The sequence below is a fragment of the Coloeus monedula genome (genome assembly GCF_965178545.1).
Source record: "Coloeus monedula genome assembly, chromosome: 36".
In the NCBI taxonomy this organism is placed as follows: domain Eukaryota; kingdom Metazoa; phylum Chordata; class Aves; order Passeriformes; family Corvidae; genus Coloeus; species Coloeus monedula.
Window position 1 is genome coordinate 1,658,340 of NC_138816.1, and position 19,666 is coordinate 1,678,005.

General features: G+C 61.9%; 3 protein-coding genes across 6 annotated transcripts in view; 2 read left to right on the forward strand and 1 right to left on the reverse strand.

Moving 5' to 3' along the window:
* The first annotated feature begins 2,879 nt into the window (after positions 1 to 2,879).
* Positions 2,880 to 6,141, forward strand: PRRT1 (proline rich transmembrane protein 1). The gene is made up of 4 exons (XM_082299972.1): positions 2,880 to 2,981; positions 3,293 to 3,723; positions 5,057 to 5,284; positions 5,420 to 6,141. The coding sequence occupies exons 1-4, from the start codon at positions 2,963 to 2,965 to the stop codon at positions 5,594 to 5,596; spliced, it is 855 nt and encodes a 284-aa protein (XP_082156098.1). The 5' UTR covers positions 2,880 to 2,962; the 3' UTR covers positions 5,597 to 6,141.
* A 254-nt stretch (positions 6,142 to 6,395) lies between these two features.
* FKBPL (FKBP prolyl isomerase like) lies at positions 6,396 to 8,723 on the reverse strand. Its single transcript, XM_082299971.1, has 2 exons — positions 8,635 to 8,723; positions 6,396 to 8,210 (listed from the first exon to the last, which is right to left on the reverse strand). The coding sequence occupies exon 2, from the start codon at positions 8,182 to 8,184 to the stop codon at positions 6,682 to 6,684; it is 1,503 nt and encodes a 500-aa protein (XP_082156097.1). The 5' UTR covers positions 8,185 to 8,210; positions 8,635 to 8,723; the 3' UTR covers positions 6,396 to 6,681.
* Positions 8,724 to 8,917: 194 nt separating this feature from the next.
* Positions 8,918 to 19,666, forward strand: part of ATF6B (activating transcription factor 6 beta) — a 36,966-nt gene continuing 26,217 nt past the window's right edge. For 3 of the 4 annotated variants that reach the window (XM_082300041.1, XM_082300042.1, XM_082300044.1), the window contains exons 1-5: positions 8,918 to 9,023; positions 9,329 to 9,405; positions 9,512 to 9,593; positions 14,067 to 14,149; positions 14,234 to 14,306. In XM_082300041.1, coding sequence (XP_082156167.1) covers positions 8,933 to 9,023; positions 9,329 to 9,405; positions 9,512 to 9,593; positions 14,067 to 14,149; positions 14,234 to 14,306 — 406 coding nt within the window. In that variant the 5' untranslated portion in view covers positions 8,918 to 8,932. The remainder of the gene's footprint in view (positions 9,024 to 9,328; positions 9,406 to 9,511; positions 9,594 to 14,066; positions 14,150 to 14,233; positions 14,307 to 19,666) is intronic. The other variant, XM_082300043.1, reaches the window with a different exon arrangement.

Sequence of the window (19,666 nt, forward strand, 5' to 3'; positions counted from 1 at the left end):
CCGCGAATGGCCCCAAATCTCTGAAATCGCACCCCAAATCCTCCCCCCAAATTCTGCCCCAAATCCCCCCAAATCTGCTCAATCCCCCCCAAATCCCCTTCAAATCCTCCCCAAAATCCCTCCGAAAATCCCCCAAAATTCCCCCCAAAATCCCCGCCAAATTTCCCCAAATCCCCCCCAAATCCTCCCCAAAATCCTCCCCAAAATTCCCCAAAATCCCCCAAAATCCAACCCAAAATTATCCAAATCCCTGAAAATCCCCCCAAAATGCTGAAAATCCCCCCCAAATCCCCCCCAATCCAACGCAAAATTACCCAGAATTACCCAAATCCCCCAAAATCCCCTAAATCCTCCCCAAAAATCCCCCCAAAATCCCCCAAATTCCCCAAATCCCCCCCCAAATCCTCCCCAAATTTCCCCAAATCCCCCAAAATCCCCCCTCAGCCCAAAATAAAACCCCGCAGCCTCTACCCCGAAATTTGGGGCGAAAAGTGTCGGGTTTGGGAACGGTGAAATGTTAAATAAAGGAGATCGGTGTCACCGAGTTGTGGGGGATGGGGTCGGGATTTGGGGTCGGGATTTGGGGTCGGGATTTGGGGGTTCCCAGTTGGGATTTGGGGTCGAAATTTGGGGGGTCTGGGTCACAATTTGAGGTCGGAATTTGGGGTCGGGATTTATGGTCGGGATTTGGGGGGTCCCGGTCGGGATTTGGGGTCGGAATTTGGGGGTTCCCGGTCGGGATTTGGGGTCGGGATTTGGGGGGTCCGGGTCGCAATTTGGGGTTGGAATTTTGGAGTCCCGGTTGGGTTTTGGGGTCAGGATTTGGGGTCGGAATTTGGGGGGTCCCGGTTGGGATTTGGGGTCGAAATTTGGAGGGTCCTGGTCGCGATTTGAGGTCGGGATTTGGGGTCGGGATTTGGGGTCGGGATTTGGGGGTTCCCGGTCGGGATTTGGGGTCGGAATTTGGGGGTTCCAGGCAAGGATTTGAGGTCAGGATTTGGGGTCGGGATTTGGGGTCGGGATTTGGGGTCGAAATTTGGGGGGTCCAGGTCACGATTTGAGGTCGGAATTTGGGGCCGGAATTTGGGGGTTCCAAGCGGGATTTGGGGTCGGGATTTGGGGTCGGGATTTGGGGTCGAAATTTGGGGGGTCCCGGTCGGGATTTGGGGTCGGGATTTGGGGGGTCCATGTCGCGATTTGGGGTCGGGATTTGGGGCTGAAATTTGGGGGTTCCAGTCGGGATTTGGGGTCGAAATTTTGGGGGTCCGAGTCGCAATTTGGGGCCGGGATTTGGGGTCGGGATTTGGGGAGTCCCGGTCGGGATTTGGGCTCGGAATTTGGGGGGTCCAGGCAAGGATTTGGGGTTGGAGTTTGGGGGATCCCGGTCACGATTTGGGGTCGGGATTTGGGGCCAGAATTTGGGGGTTCCAAGCGGGATTTGGGGTTGAAATTTGGGGGGTCCTGGTCGGGTTTTGGGGTCGGGATTTGGGCTCGGAATTTGGGGGGTCCAGGTCGCGATTTGGGGTCGGGATTTGAGGTCACAATTTGGGGGACCCCTTCCGGAGTTTGGGGGTCAGTTCAGCCCCGTTCCAGAGGATCCATTCCGGGATTTGTGGTCAGATCCAGTTCGGAATTTGTGGGATCCAGGCCGGGATTTGGGGGCCAGAATTTGGCGGGTCTGGGCGAGGATTTGGGGTTGGAATTTGGGGGATTCGGGGCAGGATTTGGGGTCGATTCCCGGTGAGAATTTGTGGGATCCAGGCTGGGATTTTGGGGCGGGCTCCAGTCCCAAATTTGTGGGATCCAGGCCGGGATTTGGGGTGGGCTCCAGTCCCGAATTTGTGGGATCCAGGCCGGGATTCAGGGGTCAGTCCAGTCCCAATCCAGTGGATCCAGGCCAGGATTTGGGGTGGGCTCCAGTCCCGAATTTGTGGGATCCAGGCCAGGATTTGGGGGCGGGCTCCAGTCCCGAATTTGTGGGATCCAGGCCGGGATTTGGGGTGGGCTCCAGTCCTGAATTTGTGGGATCCAGGCCGGGATTCAGGGGTCGGTCCAGTCCCAATCCGGTGGATCCAGGCCAGGATTTGGGGGTCAGTCCAGTTCCAATCCGGTGGATCCAGGCCGGGATTTGGGGTGGGCTCCAGTTCCAATCCGGTGGATCCAGGCCGGGATTTGGGGGTGGGCTCCAGCCCCGAATTTGTGGGATCCAGGCCAGAATTTGGGGCGGGCTCCAGTTCCAATCTGGTGGATCCAGGCCAGGATTTGGCGTGGGCTCCAGTCCTGAATTTGGGGGATCCAGGCCGGGATTTGGGGGTGGGCTCCAGTCCCGAATTTGTGGGATCCAGGCCAGGATTTGGGGGTGAGCTCCAGTCCCGAATTTGGGGGATCCAGGCCAGGATTTGGGGGTGGGCTCCAGTCCCGAATTTGTGGGATCCAGGCCAGGATTTGGGCGTGGGCTCCAGTCCTGAATTTGTGGGATCCAGGCCAGGATTTGGGGTGGGCTCCAGTCCCGAATTTGTGGGATCCAGGCCAGGATTTGGGCGTGGGCTCCAGTCCTGAATTTGTGGGATCCAGGCCGGGATTTGGGGTGGGCTCCAGTCCCGAATTTGTGGGATCCAGGCCAGGATTTGGGGTGGGCTCCAGTCCCGAATTTGTGGGATCCAGGCCAGGATTTGGGGTGGGCTCCAGTCCCGAATTTGGGGGATCCAGGCCGGGATTTTGGGGTGGGCTCCAGTCCCGAATTTGTGGGATCCAGGCCGGGATTCAGGGGTCGTTCCGGCGCCGATCCACGGAATCCAGGCCGGGTTTTGGCGCTCGAGCCTGACCCGATCCAGCGGATCCCGGCCGGGATTTGGTGGATCCGGACCGGGTTTTTTGGGGGGGGGGGGAGGGGGTCGACCCGGCCCCGGTCCAGCGGATCCAGGCCGGGATTTGGGAGTCCCGGTCCCGGTTCGGCCCGGCCATGGCGGCCGAAAAACCCGGTACGGAGTGGGGGGGGGGGAGGGGGGGCGGCGAGGATTGGGGGGGGTCCCCCAAATTCAGGGGGGTGGGGGGCGATGCCGCTCTCTGGGGGGGGGTCCGGATGATGGGGGAGGGGGGGGGTGCGTGTGAACCCCTCCCCCCGTGATGCTAAAAATAGCTCGGGGGGGGGTGACCCAGAAACGGGGATGGATTTGGGATTTTGGAGTGGGGAGGGGGGGGCCGCGATGGGATTTTGGGAGGGGGGGGGAGGGTCACGAACCTGACCCCCCCCCCCCTCCCCTTTTTCTCTCTCCCCTCCCCCCCCCCCCAGGAGGGCCGGACGGGGCTCCCCACGCCTCCCCCCCCCCTTACGGCCCCCCAGCCCCCCCAGGCCCCCTTTTAGGGGGTGGGGGGGGTCTGGCGGGGGCTTCCACGTTACCCCGGGGGGGCTTCCCGAGCGCCGCCGCCTCCGCCACGTTACCCCGGGGGGGGCTGGGGGCGTTCGGGGCCGGGGGGGCGGGGGCGGCCACGCTGCCCCGGGGGCTCCCGGGGGCTTCGGGAGGGGCGGCAGGAGGGGGAGGGGCGCTCCCGCACGCGGCCACGCTGCCCCGGCCCCCCCCCCACCACGCCCCCCCCCAGCCTTACGGGGGTGGGGGAGGGGGTGCGCAGCCCCCCGGCCCCTACGCGGCCGCCCCTCCCCCCCCGTTCGCGCTGCAGCTGCAGCCCTGCACCGCCTACGTGCCCGTGTACCCCGTGGGGCACGTGAGTGGGCGGGGCTGAGGGGGGAGGGGCGGGGCTGAGGGGGGAGGGGCGAGTTGGGGGGGTGGGGTTGGGGGAGGGGTGAATTGGGGGGAGGGGCGAGTTGGGGGGGTGGGGTTGGGGGAGGGGTGAATTGGGGGGAGGGGCGAATTGGGGGGGTGGGGTTGGGGGAGGGGTGAATTGGGGGGAGGGGCGAGTTGGGGGGGTGGGGTTGGGGGAGGGGCAAATTGGGGGAGGGGCGAATTGGGGGGGTGGGGTTGGAGGGGTGAATGGGGGGGTGGGGGTGGGGGAGGGGCGAATTGAAGGGGAGGGGCGAATTGGGGGGATGGGGTTGGGGTGAATGGGGGGGTGGGAGGAATTGGGGGGTTGGGTTGGGGGAGGGGCGAATTGGGGGGTGGGGGGAGGGGCGAATTGGGGGGAGGGGCGAATTGGGGGGTGGGGTTGGGGGAGGGGTGAATGGGGGGAGGGGCGAATTGGGGGAGGGGCGAATTGGGGGGGTGGGGTTGGGGGAGGGGTGAATGGGGGGAGGGGCGAATTGGGGGAGGGGCGAATTGGGGGGGTGGGGTTGGGGGAGGGGTGAATGGGGGAGGGGCTAATTGGGGGGGTGGGGGGGAGGGGCGAATTGGGGGAGGGGCGAATTGGGGGGGTTGGGGGAGGGGTGAATGGGGGGAGGGGCGAATTGAGGGGGTGGGGGTGGGGCTAAGGGGGGAGGGGCGAGGTGGGGTGGGGTGGGGGAGGGGCGAATTGGGGGCGTGGGGGTGGGGCTAAGGGGGAGGGGCGAATTGGGGTGGGGGAGGGGCATTTTGGGTTCGGGGGGGTCATTTTGGAGTCGGGGTCATTTGGGGGTTTCGGGGGTCATTTCAGGATTTGGGGGGGTCATTTTGGGGTTTCGGGGGTCATTTCAGGATTTGGGGGGGTCATTTTGGGGTCACGGGGGGTCATTTTGGAGTCGGGGTCATTTGGGGGTTTCGGGGGTCATTTCAGGATTTGGGGGGGTCATTTTGGGGTCGGGGGGGTCATTTTGGAGTTGGGGTCATTTGGGGGTCAGGGGGGGTCATTTCAGGATTTGGGGGGGTCATTTGGGGGTCGGCGGGGTCATTTTGGAGTTGGGGTCATTTGGGGGTTTCGGGGGTCATTTCAGGATTTGGGGGGTCATTTTGGGGTCACGGGGGGTCATTTTGGAGTTGGGGTCATTGGGGGGTTTCGGGGGTCATTTCAGGATTTGGGGGGGTCATTTTGGGGGCAGGGGGGGTCATTTTGGGGTCAGCTGACCTCATTTTGAGGAGGAGCCATATCCCCCTCTAACCCCCTCCTTCTCCCCCCCCCCTCCCCCCAGGCTTTCGGTGCCGCCCCCCCCGGCCCCGGCCCCTTACCCGGCCCCGTCGGTGGGGGAGGGGCAACGGGAGCCCCTTTAGGGCCAACCCTGGGCCCCCCGCTGGGCTTGGGGGGGGTCTCCGAGGGGCACCGGGGGTCGCCCCCCCACGACTACCTGCCCATCGCCGTGCTGACCACCCTGTGCTGCTTCTGGCCCACCGGCGTCGTGGCCATCGTCAAGGCCGTGCAGGTCCGGCGGGCGGGGGAGGACTTTGGTGGCCACAAACGGGGTGTGGGGGTGGGGGATGGTTCCGGGCTTGGGGTTGGGGGGTGGCTCCTGCTGACCCCTCCCCCTGTTGCCCACCCCCCCCCCCCCGTCGGCCAGGTGCGCACGGCCGTGGCCCGAGGGGACATCGTGTCGGCCGAGATCGCCTCGAGGGAGGCGCGGAACTTCTCCTTCATCAGCCTGGCCGTGGGCATCGCCGCCATCGTGCTCTGCACCATCCTCACCGTGGTCATCATCATCGCCGCCCAGCACCAGGACAACGACTGGGACCCCTGAGGGACCCCTGAGGGACCCCCCCCACCCACCCACGGCAGCACCCCAGGGACCCCCAAGAGGGGTTCAGGGGGGATAAAGGAAGGGGGGGGGGGGGGGGGGAGGGGGTGCTGGTTGTCGCCACAGCAACGTGGGGCATCCCAGAATAAGCGGCGGGGATGAGGGAGCGGAGGAGCGGCGGCGTTGCCGTGGTGATAAGGTGGGGGGGGGAGGGGAGGGGAGGGGGGGGGTTTGCAGCATCGTTGCCGTGGCGACGGGGCCGAAATCTGGTTGTTGCTAGGGTGATGGCTGGCATCCCATAATAAGGGTACCGGCGACGGCGCCCGGGACGTGGGGACCGAGGGAGCGTCGGCGTTGCCACGGCAACGGGGCCCGAAAGCCCGCACCGGGAAGCGTTGCCGTGGCGACTCCCGGCATCCCATAATACTGCCCCCGTCGCCGTGGCAACGCTCCTCCTCCTCCTCCCCCCGCCCCACCCCGTGGTACCCAGCGGCGCTCGGCGTTGCCATAGAAACGCCGCCGGGATCGCCATGGCAACGCCTGAACACCCCCCCCCCCCCCCCCCAACCCCCCCCCCCTTTCCGGCTCTCCCAGGATGCTTTGCGGCTGCGCCTCATTTGCATGCCAAGCCCCGCCCCCTTTGCTGCGCCCCTCCCCCTCGAGCGGATCAATAAATCTCTATATTGATATGGGGGGGAGGGGCCCTCGTTATGCTAATGAGGGGAGGGGTGGGGCTTAGGGATCTCCATGGCAACGCCGCCCCCACCCCCCGCCCTAATGAACCGTTTCCCGTTAACGACGTTCTTTATTAACAAGGCGGGGCTTACCGCGAGGCCACGCCCCCTCATTAAACACAAACACCTCCTCATTAACACCCCCCTAATTACCATCAACAACGCCCTCCCCCAAACGCTCCCAGCCCCTCATTAACGACCTCCTTAACGACCTCCCCCAACCACACCGCCCTCATTAACGCCCCCCTCACACCGAACCAACCCCGCTAACGAACCTCTAATTACCACCAAACCCCTTCTTAACGAACCGCCTGCCCCTCCCCCGCTCATTAACCCCGCCCCCCAGTGCCCCCCTCACGCGAAGAGGCGGCCGAGGCGCCGGGCCAGGCGAGCGTCCCTGTCCCGGGCGGCACCGCGGACCCGGCGCAGCTCCCGCCGGGCGCCGGCGTGGCCGGGCTGGGCCCTGAGCACGGCCACCAGATCGGCCATGGCGGCCTCCAGGTCCATCATGGCGGCCTCGGCCACGGCGCGCCGGTACCGCGCCTCCAGGTGCGCCGGCCGTAGCGCCAGGGCCTTGCCGGCGTTGGCGGCCGCGGCCGCGGGCAGCCCCAGGCGCAGCTGCACCAGCGCCAGCCCGGCGTGGAGCTCGGCCTTGACCCCGCTGACCTCGGCCGATAACGGCGGTGGTCCTCCGGCCACCACGGCCGCCCGCAGCGCCCCGGCGTAAGCCCGGCCGGCCGCGCTGACCAGCCCTCGGGCCAGCAGCTCCGCGGCCCGAGCGTGGCCGGCCGTCACCGAGCGCCAACGCGCGGCCGCGGGCGCGGCCCAGAAGGGCGGCGCGGGGGTGAAGCGGCCCAGGCGGACGGCGAGCGTGCCTTGGGCCGCCCCCGCCGGACGTAGCCGCGCTCGCTCGCCGCTGGCCATGGTCTCCAGCGCCGCGTCCAGCACGCAGGCCCAGCGGCCCTCGGCCGTGCCCAGCCGGACGCTCGCCCAGCGGCCGATGCCCGAGACGGGGCTCGCGGCGCCCCACGCGGGGCAGCCCCCGGAGGGGACGCTCAGGAGGACGCGGCAGCGCGAGCCCGGCCCCGGATGCGCCAGGCCACGGCCGGGCCGGACGATGAGCTTGGCCCAGGTCCCGTCCGGGCTCGGCCGCCAGCGCTCGGGGCCTTCATCTGCCTCGGACTCCTCATCCTCATCTTCATCCTCCTCCTCCTCCTCCTCCTCCTCGCCCGGCTCCACCCCCCAGGCCTCAGGCTCCGCCCCCCAGGCCTCAGGCTCCGCCCCTTCCGGCGCCCTAAGCCACGCCTCCTCCTGCGACCAATCCCAGGGGTCGCGCGCCCCATTGGCTGCCGCCGGCAGAGGCGCGAGCTCATTGGTGGGATCCTGAGGGGGCGGTGATTGGAGGGTGCTGTCCTCATTGGCTGCGGCTCTGGGTGCTGAGTCCTGATTGGTTGGCGCTGGTGGCGCCGCGTCCTCATTGGCTGCGGCTCTGGGTGCTGAGTCCTGATTGGTTGGCGCTGGTGGTGCTGAGTCCTGATTGGTTGCTGGTGTTGCTACGGCCATATCCGCTGGAGCTTTGTGTGCTGTGTCCTGATTGGTTGGGGCTTTCTGTCCTCTATCCTCATTGGCTGGCTGTGAGCCTTCATTCTTATTGGTCACCTCCTGCAGTTCTGCCTCCTGATTGGCTGGCCTGCCTCGCCCCTTCCCCTGATTGGCTGAGCCCTCCAGCTCTGCGTTCCCATTGGCTGCTCCCCGTTCCTCATCTCGCTGCTGATTGGCCGGAACTTCTGCGGTGTCCGTTCCCTCATTGGCTGTTCCAGGAGCCGCTTCCCCATTGGCCGACGCGGCTCCCTCCATCTCTCCCTCACCCAATCGAGATCCTCCTATGAAAAAGGGGCGTGGCCTTACCCTGAGGGGGCGTGGCCTGACCACGAGGGGGCGTGGCCTGACCCTGAGGGGCGTGGCCTTACTCTGAGGGGGCGTGGCCTGACCCTGAGGGGGTGCGGTCTGATCCTGAGGGGCGTGACCTTACCCTGAGGGGCGTGGCCTGATCCTGAGGAGGCGTGGCCTTAGCCTGAGGGGCGTGGCCTGATCCTGAGGGGGCGTGGCTTTACTGAGGCTTCCCCTCCCCCCCTCCCCCATTCTCCCTCCTCCCCCACGGGGAAATCCCCACCGGCCACTTCCCCCCCCCCGTCCGTGACGTCACTTCCGCCGGAGCGCTGTTCCCATGGAGACGCTGCTCCCCTCCCCCACCCCCACAACCCCCCCCCTCCCCCCGTTTCCCGCGGGGGTCCCGGCGTCTCCTACCGCCTTCGGGGGGGGGGCGCTCCCGGTGCTCCGGCACCGGAACCGCGGCGGGGTCGATCCGAGCCGGGAGCGGCTCCCACGGAGCCGCCGCTGCCCCTTTAAAACGCTGAGAGCAGCGGGGGGGGGGGGAGGAGGAGGAGGAGGAAGGAGGAGACCCGGAAGTGCCGCACTGCGCAGGCGCCAGGGGGCGGGCGGGAAAGCGCCGCGCTGCTATTGGCCGGCGCGGGAAGAGGGAGAGAGCGCTGATTGGCTGGCTGCCAGAAGGGGGCGGAGCTAAGGCGGTGTGAAGGGGGGGAAGATGGCGGCGGCGGCGCTGGCGCCGGAGCTGCTGGTGCAGCTGGACCCGGGCCGGTTCCGAGCCGATAACCTGCTGGGCGCCGAGGATTGGGGTCAGGCCTGGCCCGGGAGAGGGGCCCGGCGGGGTGGGAGGGGAACGGGAGCGCTCCGGGAGCGCCCCCGGGGGGGGGTAGAGAAGGGGGCGGGTTCTTTAAAAGAGGGCGTGGCCTCGCTGCTCCATCACTTCCGGGAGGCGTGGCCCGCGTGGGTGGGTGTGGCTTTAAAGGGGCGTGGCGCGAGGAGGGGGCGTGGTTTGAGGCGCGGTTTGCATCGTTGATGCGGGTAGGGCGTGGCTTAGCTGGGTGCGGCTCGCAGTGGGCGTGGCTTGAGTGTGACCCCCACGCCCCTTTTTATGCAGATGCCGCCCTCTTCGGTTGCCTTGACGACCGCCTGGACCCCGCCCACCTCTTCCCCTCCCTGGACCCCGACCCCATGGTAAGCCCCGCCCCCTTTCCCCTCACACCACGCCCACTTTAGGGCGTGGCTTTTGGTGGCCACGCCCATTTGGGGGCGGTCCCTAAGCCCTCCCCTCCCCCCCCAGTTCGATTGTGCCTTCGATGGGGGGGGCAGCGCCAGCCCCCCCGACCCCCCCTGGCTCCAGGAGCCCCCCCGGCTCTTCCCCGGTGAGTTTGGGGGATTTTGGGGGCGATTTGGGGGATTTTGGGGGGTTTTGGGTGGTCCTGAGGGATTTAGGGGGAGCTCAGGGGATTTTGGGGGGGGGTTTAGGGTGGTCCTGAGGCGTTTAGGGGGGGTTCAGGGGGATTTTGGGGGGAATTTGGGGGATTTTGGGGGGTTTAGGGTGGTCCTGGGAGGGTTTAGGGTGATTTGGGGGGGGGATTTTGGGGGTTTTTGGGTGGTCCTGGGGGATTTAGGGGGGGATTTTGGGGGATTTCGGGGGGGTTTGGGTGGTCCTGGGGGATTTAGGGGGGGATTTTGGGGGATTTCGGGGGGGTTTGGGTGGTCCTGGGGGGTTTGGGGGGGATTTGGGGGGCTTTTGGGGGGATTTGGGGTATTTTGGGGGGTTTTGGGTGGTCCTGAGGTGTTTAGGGGGGGCTCAGGGGGATTTGGGGGGGGTTTGGGGGGAATTTGGGGGATTTTGGCGGATTTGGGGCGGATTTAGGGTGGTCTTGGAGGGTTTAGGATGATTTAGGGGGAGATTTTGGGGGTTTTTGGGTGGTCCTGGGGGATTTTGGGGGGGATTTTGGGGGGTTTAGGGTGGTGCTGGGGAGTTTAGGGGGAATTTGGGGGAGATTTTGGGGGATTTGGGGGGGCTTTCGGGTGGTCCTGGGGGATTTAGGGAGGGATTTGGGGGAGATTTTGGGGGTTTAGGGGGAGGTTTGGGACAGATTTGGGGGATTTGGGGGGATTTAGGGTGGTCTTAGGGTGGGTTGGGGGGGGCCCTCAGGGGGATTTTGGGGAATTTTGGGGGGTTTAGGGGGGTGTTTGGGGGTTTGGGGGGGATTTTGGGGGGGATTTGGGGGATTTTGGGGGGTTTTGGGTGGTCCTGAGGGATTTAGGGGGAGCTCAGGGGATTTTGGGGGGGGTTTAGGGTGGTCCTGAGGCGTTTAGGGGGGGTTCAGGGGGATTTTGGGGGGAATTTGGGGGATTTTGGGGGGTTTAGGGTGGTCCTGGGAGGGTTTAGGGTGATTTGGGGGGGGGATTTTGGGGGTTTTTGGGTGGTCCTGGGGGATTTAGGGGGGATTTTGGGGGGGTTTGGGTGGTCCTGGGGGGTTTGGGGGGGATTTGGGGGGCTTTTGGGGGGATTTGGGGTATTTTGGGGGGTTTTGGGTGGTCCTGAGGTGTTTAGGGGGGGGGCTCAGGGGGATTTTGGGGGGTTTGGGGGGAATTTGGGGGATTTTGGCGGATTTTGGGCGGATTTAGGGTGGTCTTGGAAGGTTTAGGATGATTTGGGGGGAGATTTTGGGGGTTTAGGGGGAGGTTTGGGACAGATTTGGGGGATTTGGGGGGATTTAGGGTGGTCTTAGGGTGGGTTGGGGGGGGCCCTCAGGGGGATTTTGGGGAATTTTGGGGGGTTTAGGGGGGTGTTTGGGGGTTTGGGGGGGATTTTGGGGGCGATTTGGGGGATTTTGGGGGGTTTTGGGTGGTCCTGAGGGATTTAGGGGGAGCTCAGGGGATTTTGGGGGGGGGGTTAGGGTGGTCCTGAGGCGTTTAGGGGGGGTTCAGGGGGATTTTGGGGGGAATTTGGGGGATTTTGGGGGTTTTTGGGTGGTCCTGGGGGGTTTGGGGGGGATTTCGGGGGGATTTGGGGGGGATTTTGGGGGGAGTTTGGGTGGTCCTGAGGCGTTTGGGGGGGGCTCAGGGGGATTTTGGGGGGTTTGGGGGGAATTTGGGGGATTTTGGCGGATTTTGGGCGGATTTAGGGTGGTCTTGGAGGGTTTAGGATGATTTGGGGGGAGATTTTGGGGGTTTAGGGGGAGGTTTGGGACAGATTTGGGGGATTTGGGGGGATTTTGGGTGGTCTTAGGGTGGGTTGGGGGGGGCCTTCAGGGGGATTTTGGGGAATTTTGGGGGGTTTAGGGGGGTGTTTGGGGGTTTGGGGGGGATTTTGGGGGGGATTTGGGGGATTTTGGGGGGTTTTGGGTGGTCCTGAGGGATTTAGGGGGAGCTCAGGGGATTTTGGGGGGGGGGGTTAGGGTGGTCCTGAGGCGTTTAGGGGGGGTTCAGGGGGATTTTGGGGGGAATTTGGGGGATTTTGGGGGGTTTAGGGTGGTCCTGGGAGGGTTTAGGGTGATTTGGGGGGGGGGATTTTGGGGGTTTTTGGGTGGTCCTGGGGGATTTAGGGGGGGATTTTGGGGGATTTCGGGGGGGTTTGGGTGGTCCTGGGGGGTTTGGGGGGGATTTGGGGGGCTTTTGGGGGGATTTGGGGTATTTTGGGGGGTTTTGGGTGGTCCTGAGGTGTTTAGGGGGGGCTCAGGGGGATTTGGGGGGGGTTTGGGGGGAATTTGGGGGATTTTGGCGGATTTGGGGCGGATTTAGGGTGGTCTTGGAGGGTTTAGGATGATTTGGGGGGAGATTTTGGGGGTTTAGGGGGAGGTTTGGGACAGATTTGGGGGATTTGGGGGGATTTAGGGTGGTCTTAGGGTGGGTTGGGGGGGGCCCTCAGGGGGATTTTGGGGAATTTTGGGGGGTTTAGGGGGGTGTTTGGGGGTTTGGGGGGGATTTTGGGGGGGATTTGGGGGATTTTGGGGGGTTTTGGGTGGTCCTGAGGGATTTAGGGGGAGCTCAGGGGATTTTGGGGGGGGGTTTAGGGTGGTCCTGAGGCGTTTAGGGGGGGTTCAGGGGGATTTTGGGGGGAATTTGGGGGATTTTGGGGGGTTTAGGGTGGTCCTGGGAGGGTTTAGGGTGATTTGGGGGGGGGATTTTGGGGGTTTTTGGGTGGTCCTGGGGGATTTAGGGGGGGATTTTGGGGGATTTCGGGGGGGTTTGGGTGGTCCTGGGGGGTTTGGGGGGGATTTGGGGGGCTTTTGGGGGGATTTGGGGTATTTTGGGGGGTTTTGGGTGGTCCTGAGGTGTTTAGGGGGGGGCTCAGGGGGATTTGGGGGGGGTTTGAGGGGAATTTGGGGGATTTTGGCGGATTTGGGGCGGATTTAGGGTGGTCTTGGAAGGTTTAGGATGATTTAGGGGGAGATTTTGGGGGGATTTGGGTGGTCCTGGGGGATTTTGGGGGGGATTTTGGGGGGTTTAGGGTGGTGCTGGGGGATTTAGGGAGGGATTTGGGGGAGATTTTGGGGGTTTAGGGGGAGGTTTGGGACAGATTTGGGGGATTTGGGGGGATTTAGGGTGGTCTTAGGGTGGGTTGGGGGGGGCCCTCAGGGGGATTTGGGGGAATTTTGGGGGGTTTAGGGGGGGTGTTTGGGGGTTTGGGGGGGATTTGGGAGATTTTGGGGGGGATTTTGGGGGGTTTTGGGTGATCCTAGGGGGGATTGGGGGGGCTCAGGGGGATTTGGGGGGATTTTGGGGGGTTTTGGGTGGTCCTGAGGCGTTTAGGGGGGGCTCAGGGGGATTTTGGGGGTGTTTGGGGGATTTTGGGTGGATTTTGGGGGATTTTGGGTGGTCCTGGGGGACTTAGAGGGGGATTTGGGAGGGATTTTGGGGGTTTTTGGGTGGTCCTGGGGGGTTTGGGGGGGCTCAGGGGGATTTGGGGGATTTGGGGGGGATTTTGGGGAAGGTTCCGTGGGGATTTGGGGGGGGGGGGGGTTTGGGGGATTTTGGGGCAGAGTTTTGGGGCATTTTGAGAAGATTTTATGGAGCTTTTTTGGGGTGTTTTGAGCAGAGTTTTTGGGGCATTTTGAGAAGATTTTATGGAGCTTTTTTGGGGTTTTGAGCAGAGATTTTTGGGGTTTTGAGCAGAGTTTTTGGGGTGTCCTGAGCAGAGTTTTGGGGCATTTTCAGAGGATTTTATGGAGCTTTTTTTGGGGTGTTTTGAGCAGAGTTTTGGGGAGGGTTTGGGGCAGAGTTTTGGGGCATTTTCGGAGGATTTTATGGAGCTTTTTTGGAGTGTTTTGAGCAGAGATTTTTGGGGTTTTGGGGAGGGTTTGGGGCAGAGTTTTTGGGGCATTTTCAGAGGATTTTATGGAGCTTTTTTGGGGTGTTTTGAGCAGAGATTTTTGGGATTTTGAGCAGAGTTTTAGGGTATTTTCAGAGGATTTTATGGAGCTTTTTTGGAATGTTTTGAGCAGAGTTTTTGGGGCATTTTCAGAGAATTTTTTGGAGCTTTTGGGGTGTTTTGAGCAGAGTTTTTGGGGTGTTTTGAGCAGAGTTTTGGGGAGGGTTTGGGGCAGAGTTTTGGGGCGTTTTCAGAGGATTTTGTGGAGCTTTTTTGGGGTGTTTTGAGCAGAGATTTTGAGGGTTTTGAGCAGAGTTTTTGGGGCGTTTTGAGCAGTTTTTGGGGCGTTTTCAGCAGAGTTTTAGGGCCTTTTCAGAGCACTTTGCACCCTTTTTTTGGGGGGATTTTTCACCCACTCTCGAGACGCTTTTTGGGAGCTTTTTGGGGGGGATTTTGGGGTTTGTTGAGGAGGCTCTGAGACACGAGGGGCACCCCAAAAAACCCCCCCGAATCTCCCCCACCCTTAAAGATCTGCAGGTGAAATCCGAGCCGGGGTCCCCGACCTCGTCCCACTGCTCCGACTCCTCCTGCGCCTCCGAGCCCCCGATTTGGGTACGAGACCCTCCCCAAAACCCCCCAAAAACCCCCCCAAAACCCCCCCAGGGTCCCCTGGCCCGCTCAGCTCTGTCCCCACAGGCCCCCAGCCCCCCCGAAATGGGGGTGAAGCCGGAGCCCCCTCCCCCACTGCCCTGCGCCCCCCAGGACCCCGGTGAGTGGGGCAGGGGGATTTGGGGGGGGGGGGGGGGGGGTTTGAATTTTGCCTTTACCTCCCCAAAATCGTCCCCAAAATCCTTCTGGGAGTTGTCTTTAAAGTCTGGTCCCGAACGTGTCCAAAATTGCTTGAAAAACGCCCCAAAATCCTGTTGGAATCTGTTCAGAGCTGCTCCAAAATTCGCAGGCAAAGCAGCTCGAAACCTTCCCCAAAAGCCCCCCAAAATCGTCTGAAAAGGCTCCCTAAAATCCCCCGAAAATCCTCCCCAAAACCCCTGAAAATCGTCCCCAAAATGCCCTAAAAATCCTCCCCAAAATCTCTGAAAATCCTCCCCAAAATGCCCTAAAAATCCTCCTCAAAATCCCTGAAAATCCTCCCCAAAATGCCCTAAAAATCTTCCCCAAAATCCCTGAAAATCCTCCCCAAAATGCCCTAAAAATGCTCCCCAAAATCCCTGAAAATTCTTCCTAAAGTCCCCTAAAAATCCTCCCCAAAATCCCTGAAAACTGTACCCAAAATGCCCTAAAAATCCTCCTCAAAATCCCTGAAAATTCTTCCTAAAGTCCCCTAAAAATCCTCCTCAAAATCCCTGAAAATCCTCCCCAAAATGCCCTAAAAATCCTCTCCAGAACCCCTGAAAATTCTCTTTAAAGTGTCCTAAAAATTCTTCCCAAAATCCCTGAAAATCATCCCCAAAATGTCCTAAAATTCTCGTAAAAATCCTCCCCAAAATCTCCTTAAAATCCCCTAAAAACCCCCTGAAAATCCTCCCCAAAATCCCCTAAAATTCTTCGCAAAATCTCCTAAAATCCTCTGAAATCCTCCCCAAAATCCTCCCCAAAATCCTCCCCGAAATCATTCTTAAAATCTTTAAAAATCTTCCCCAAAATCCCCTAAAATTCTGCCCAAAAAATCCCTGAAAGTCCCCTAAAAATCGCCTAAAAATCCTTCCCAAAATCCCCTAAAAATCCTCCCCAAAACCCCTGAAAATCCTCCCCAAAATCCCTGAAAATTCTCCCCAAAATGCCCTAAAATTCCCTTAAAATCCTCCCCAAAATCTTCTGTAAAATCCCCTAAAAATCGTCACTAAAATCTAAAAATCCGCTGAAAATCCCCTAAAAATTCTCCCCAAAATCCCCTAAAATTCCCTAAAAAAACCCCAAATATTCTCCTCCAAATCATCCCCAAAACTCCCCCAAACCTCCCAAAAATCCCCCCAAAATCCCCCCAAAACCTCCCCAGGACCCCCCAAAATCCCCCCAAAATCACCCCAGGACCCCCTGAACCCCACCCTGACCCCCCAAAATCCCCCAAACCTCCCAAAATCCCCCCCAAAATCCCCCCAAATCCTCCCCAGGACCCCCCCAAACACCACCCTGACCCCCCAGGACCCCCCAAAATCCCCCAAAATCCCCCCAAAAATCACCCCAGGACCCCCCGAACCCCACCCTGACCCCCCCAAACCTCCCAAAATCCCCCCAAATCCCCCCAGGACTCCCCAAACCTCCCAAAATCCCCTAAAAATCCCCCCAAACCTCCCAAAATCCCCCCAAAATCACCCCAGGACCCCCCAAAATTCCCCCAAAACCCCCCCAGGACTCCCCAAACCTCCCAAAATCCCCTAAAAATTCCCCCCAAATCCCCCCAGACCTTGCCCTGACCCCCCAGGACCCCCCAAAATCCCCCCCAAAATCCCCCAAACCTCCCAAAATCCCCCCAAAATCCCCTAAAAGCCCCCCCAGGACCCCCAAACCTCCCAAAATCACCCCCAACCCCCCCACAGACCCCCCAGGACCCCCCAAAATCCCCCCCAAACCCCCCAAACCTCCCAAAATCACCCCAAAATCCCCCCAAACCTCCCAAAATCCCCCCAAAATCACCCCCAGGACCCCCCCCAAAATCTCCCCAAACCCCACCCTGACCCCCCAGGACCCCCCAAAATCCCCCCAAAACCCCCCCAGGACTCCCCAAACCTCCCAAAATCCCCTAAAAATTCCCCCCAAATCCCCCCAGACCTTGCCCTGACCCCCCAGGACCCCCCAAAATCCCCCCCAAAATCCCCCCAAAATCCCCCAACCCTCCCAAAATCCCCCCCAAAATCCCCCCGAAATCCCCCCCAGGACCCCCCAAACCCCACCCTGACCCCCCAGGACACCCCAAAATCCCCCCAAACCTCCCAAAATCCCCCCAAAATCCCCCCCAGGACCCCCCGAACCCCACCCTGACCCCCCAGGACCCCCCAAAACTCCCAAAATCCCCCCAAAATCTCCCCCAGGACCCCCTGAACCCCACCCTGACCCCCCAAAATCCCCCCAAACCTCCCAAAATCCCCCCCCAAAATCCCCTAAAATCCCCCCAAACCTCCCAAAATCCCCCCAAAATCACCCCAGGACCCCCCAAACCCCACCCTGACCCCCCAGGACCCCCCAAAATCCCCCCAAAACCCCCCCAGGACTCCCCAAACCTCCCAAAATCCCCTAAAAATTCCCCCCAAATCCCCCCAGACCTTGCCCTGACCCCCCAGGACCCCCCAAAATCCCCCCCAAAATCCCCCCAAAATCCCCCAACCCTCCCAAAATCCCGCCCAAAATCCCCCCGAAATCCCCCCCAGGACCCCCCGAACCCCACCCTGACCCCCCCAAACCTCCCAAAATCCCCCCAAATCCCCCCAGGACTCCCCAAACCTCCCAAAATCCCCTAAAAATTCCCCCCAAATCCCCCCAGACCTTGCCCTGACCCCCCAGGACCCCCCAAAATCCCCCCCAAAATCCCCCCAAAATCCCCCAAACCTCCCAAAATCCCCCCCAAAATCCCCCCGAAATCCCCCCCAGGACCCCCCAAACCCCACCCTGACCCCCCAGGACCCCCCAAAATCCCCCAACCCTCCCAAAATCCCGCCCAAAATCCCCCCGAAATCCCCCCCAGGACCCCCCGAACCCCACCCTGACCCCCCCAAACCTCCCAAAATCCCCCCAAATCCCCCCAGGACTCCCCAAACCTCCCAAAATCCCCTAAAAATTCCCCCCAAATCCCCCCAGACCTTGCCCTGACCCCCCAGGACCCCCCAAAATCCCCCCCAAAATCCCCCCAAAATCCCCCAAACCTCCCAAAATCCCCCCCAAAATCCCCCCGAAATCCCCCCCAGGACCCCCCAAACCCCACCCTGACCCCCCAGGACCCCCCAAAATCCCCCCAAACCTCCCAAAATCCCCCCCAGGACGCCCGAACCCCACCCTGACCCCCAGGACCCCCCAAAACTCCCAAAATCCCCCCAAAATCCCCCCAAAATCCCCCCAAACCTCCCAAAATCCCCCCAAAATCCCCCCCAGGAACCCCCAAACCCCACCCTGACCCCCCAGGACCTCCCAAAATCCCCCAAACCTCCCAAAATCCCCCGAAAACCCTCCCAGACCCCGCCTTAAACCCCCAGAACCCCCCAAATCTCCCCAAAATCCCCCCCAGGACCCCCCGAACCTCTCAAAATCCCCTAAAAATTCCCCCCAAAATCCCCCAAAACCTCTCCGTGACCCCCCAGGACCCCCCAAAATCCCCCAAACCTCCCAAAATCCCCCCAAAATCCCCCCAAAATCCCCCCAGGACCTCCCAAACCCCACCCTGACCCCCCAGGACCCCCCAAAATCCCCCCAAAATCCCCTAAAAGCCCCCCTAGGACCCCCCAAAATCCCCCCCAGGACCCCCCAAAATCCCCCCCTGACCCCCCCTGTGCCCCCAGCCCCGCCCCCCCGGGGGGTGAAGCCCGAGGGGCCCCCCCAGAGCCGCGGGACCCCCCAAGACCCCCCAAAATCTCCCCCAAACCTCCCAAAATCCCCCCAAAATCCCCTAAAAGTCCCCCCAGGACCCCCAAACCTCCCAAAATCACCCCCAACCCCCCCACAGACCCCCCAGGACCCCCCAAAATCCCCCCCAAACCCCCCAAACCTCCCAAAATCCCCCCAAAATCCCCCCAAACCTCCCAAAATCCCCCCAAAATCACCCCCAGGACCCCCCCCAAAATCTCCCCAAACCCCACCCTGACCCCCCAGGACCCCCCAAAATCCCCCCAAAACCCCCCCAGGACTCCCCAAACCTCCCAAAATCCCCTAAAAATTCCCCCCAAATCCCCCCAGACCTTGCCCTGACCCCCCAGGACCCCCCAAAATCCCCCCCAAAATCCCCCCAAAATCCCCCAACCCTCCCAAAATCCCCCCCAAAATCCCCCCGAAATCCCCCCCAGGACCCCCCAAACCCCACCCTGACCCCCCAGGACCCCCCAAAATCCCCCAAACCTCCCAAAATCCCCCCCAAAATCCCCCCAAATCCTCCCCAGGACCCCCCAAACCCCACCCTGACCCCCCAGGACCCCCCAAAATCCCCCAAACCTCCCAAAATCCCCCCAAAATCCCCCCAAAAATCACCCCAGGACCCCCTGAACCCCACCCTGACCCCCCCAAACCTCCCAAAATCCCCCCAAATCCCCCCAGGACTCCCCAAACCTCCCAAAATCCCCTAAAAATTCCCCCCAAATCCCCCCAGACCTTGCCCTGACCCCCCAGGACCCCCCAAAATCCCCCAAATCTCCCAAAATCCTCCCAAAATCCCCCCAAAATCCCCCCCAAATCCCCTAAAAGCCCCCCCAGGACCCCCAAACCTCCCAAAATCACCCCCAACCCCCCCACAGACCCCCCAGGACCCCCCAAAATCCCCCCCAAACCCCCCAAACCTCCCAAAATCACCCCCAGGACCCCCCCCAAAATCTCCCCAAACCCCACCCTGACCCCCAGGACCCCCCAAAATCCCCCCAAAATCCCCCCAAAATCCCCCCAAACCTCCCAAAATCCCCCCAAAATCACCCCAGGACCCCCTGAACCCCACCCTGACCCCCCAGGACCCCCCAAAATCCCCCCAAAATCCCCCCAAAATCCCCCAAACCTCCCAAAATCCCCCCCAAAATCCCCCCGAAATCCCCCCCAGGACCCCCCAAACCCCACCCTGACCCCCCAGGACCCCCCAAAATCCCCCAAACCTCCCAAAATCCCCCGAAAACCCTCCCAGACCCCGCCTTAAACCCCCAGAACCCCCCAAATCTCCCCAAAATCCCCCCCAGGACCCCCCGAACCTCTCAAAATCCCCTAAAAATTCCCCCCAAAATCCCCCAAAACCTCTCCGTGACCCCCCAGGACCCCCCAAAATCCCCCAAACCTCCCAAAATCCCCCCAAAATCCCCCCAGGACCCCCCAAACCCCACCCTGACCCCCCAGGACCCCCCAAAATCCCCCCAAACCTCCCAAAATCCCCCCCAAATCCCCTCCAAAATCCCCTAAAAGCCCCCCTAGGACCCCCCAAAATCCCCCCCAGGA

What these genes read in the sequence shown, in the direction of transcription:
- FKBPL (XM_082299971.1), bottom strand. Translation starts at nt 8,184, where the DNA reads ATGGAGGGAGCCGCGTCGGCCAATGGGGAAGCGGCTCCTGGAACAGCC.
- PRRT1 (XM_082299972.1), top strand. An exon ending in CCGTGTACCCCGTGGGGCAC is followed by an intron (nt 3,724 to 5,056) that starts GTGAGTGGGCGG and finishes CCCTCCCCCCAG; the next exon opens with GCTTTCGGTGCCGCCCCCCC. An exon ending in CCATCGTCAAGGCCGTGCAG is followed by an intron (nt 5,285 to 5,419) that starts GTCCGGCGGGCG and finishes CCCGTCGGCCAG; the next exon opens with GTGCGCACGGCCGTGGCCCG.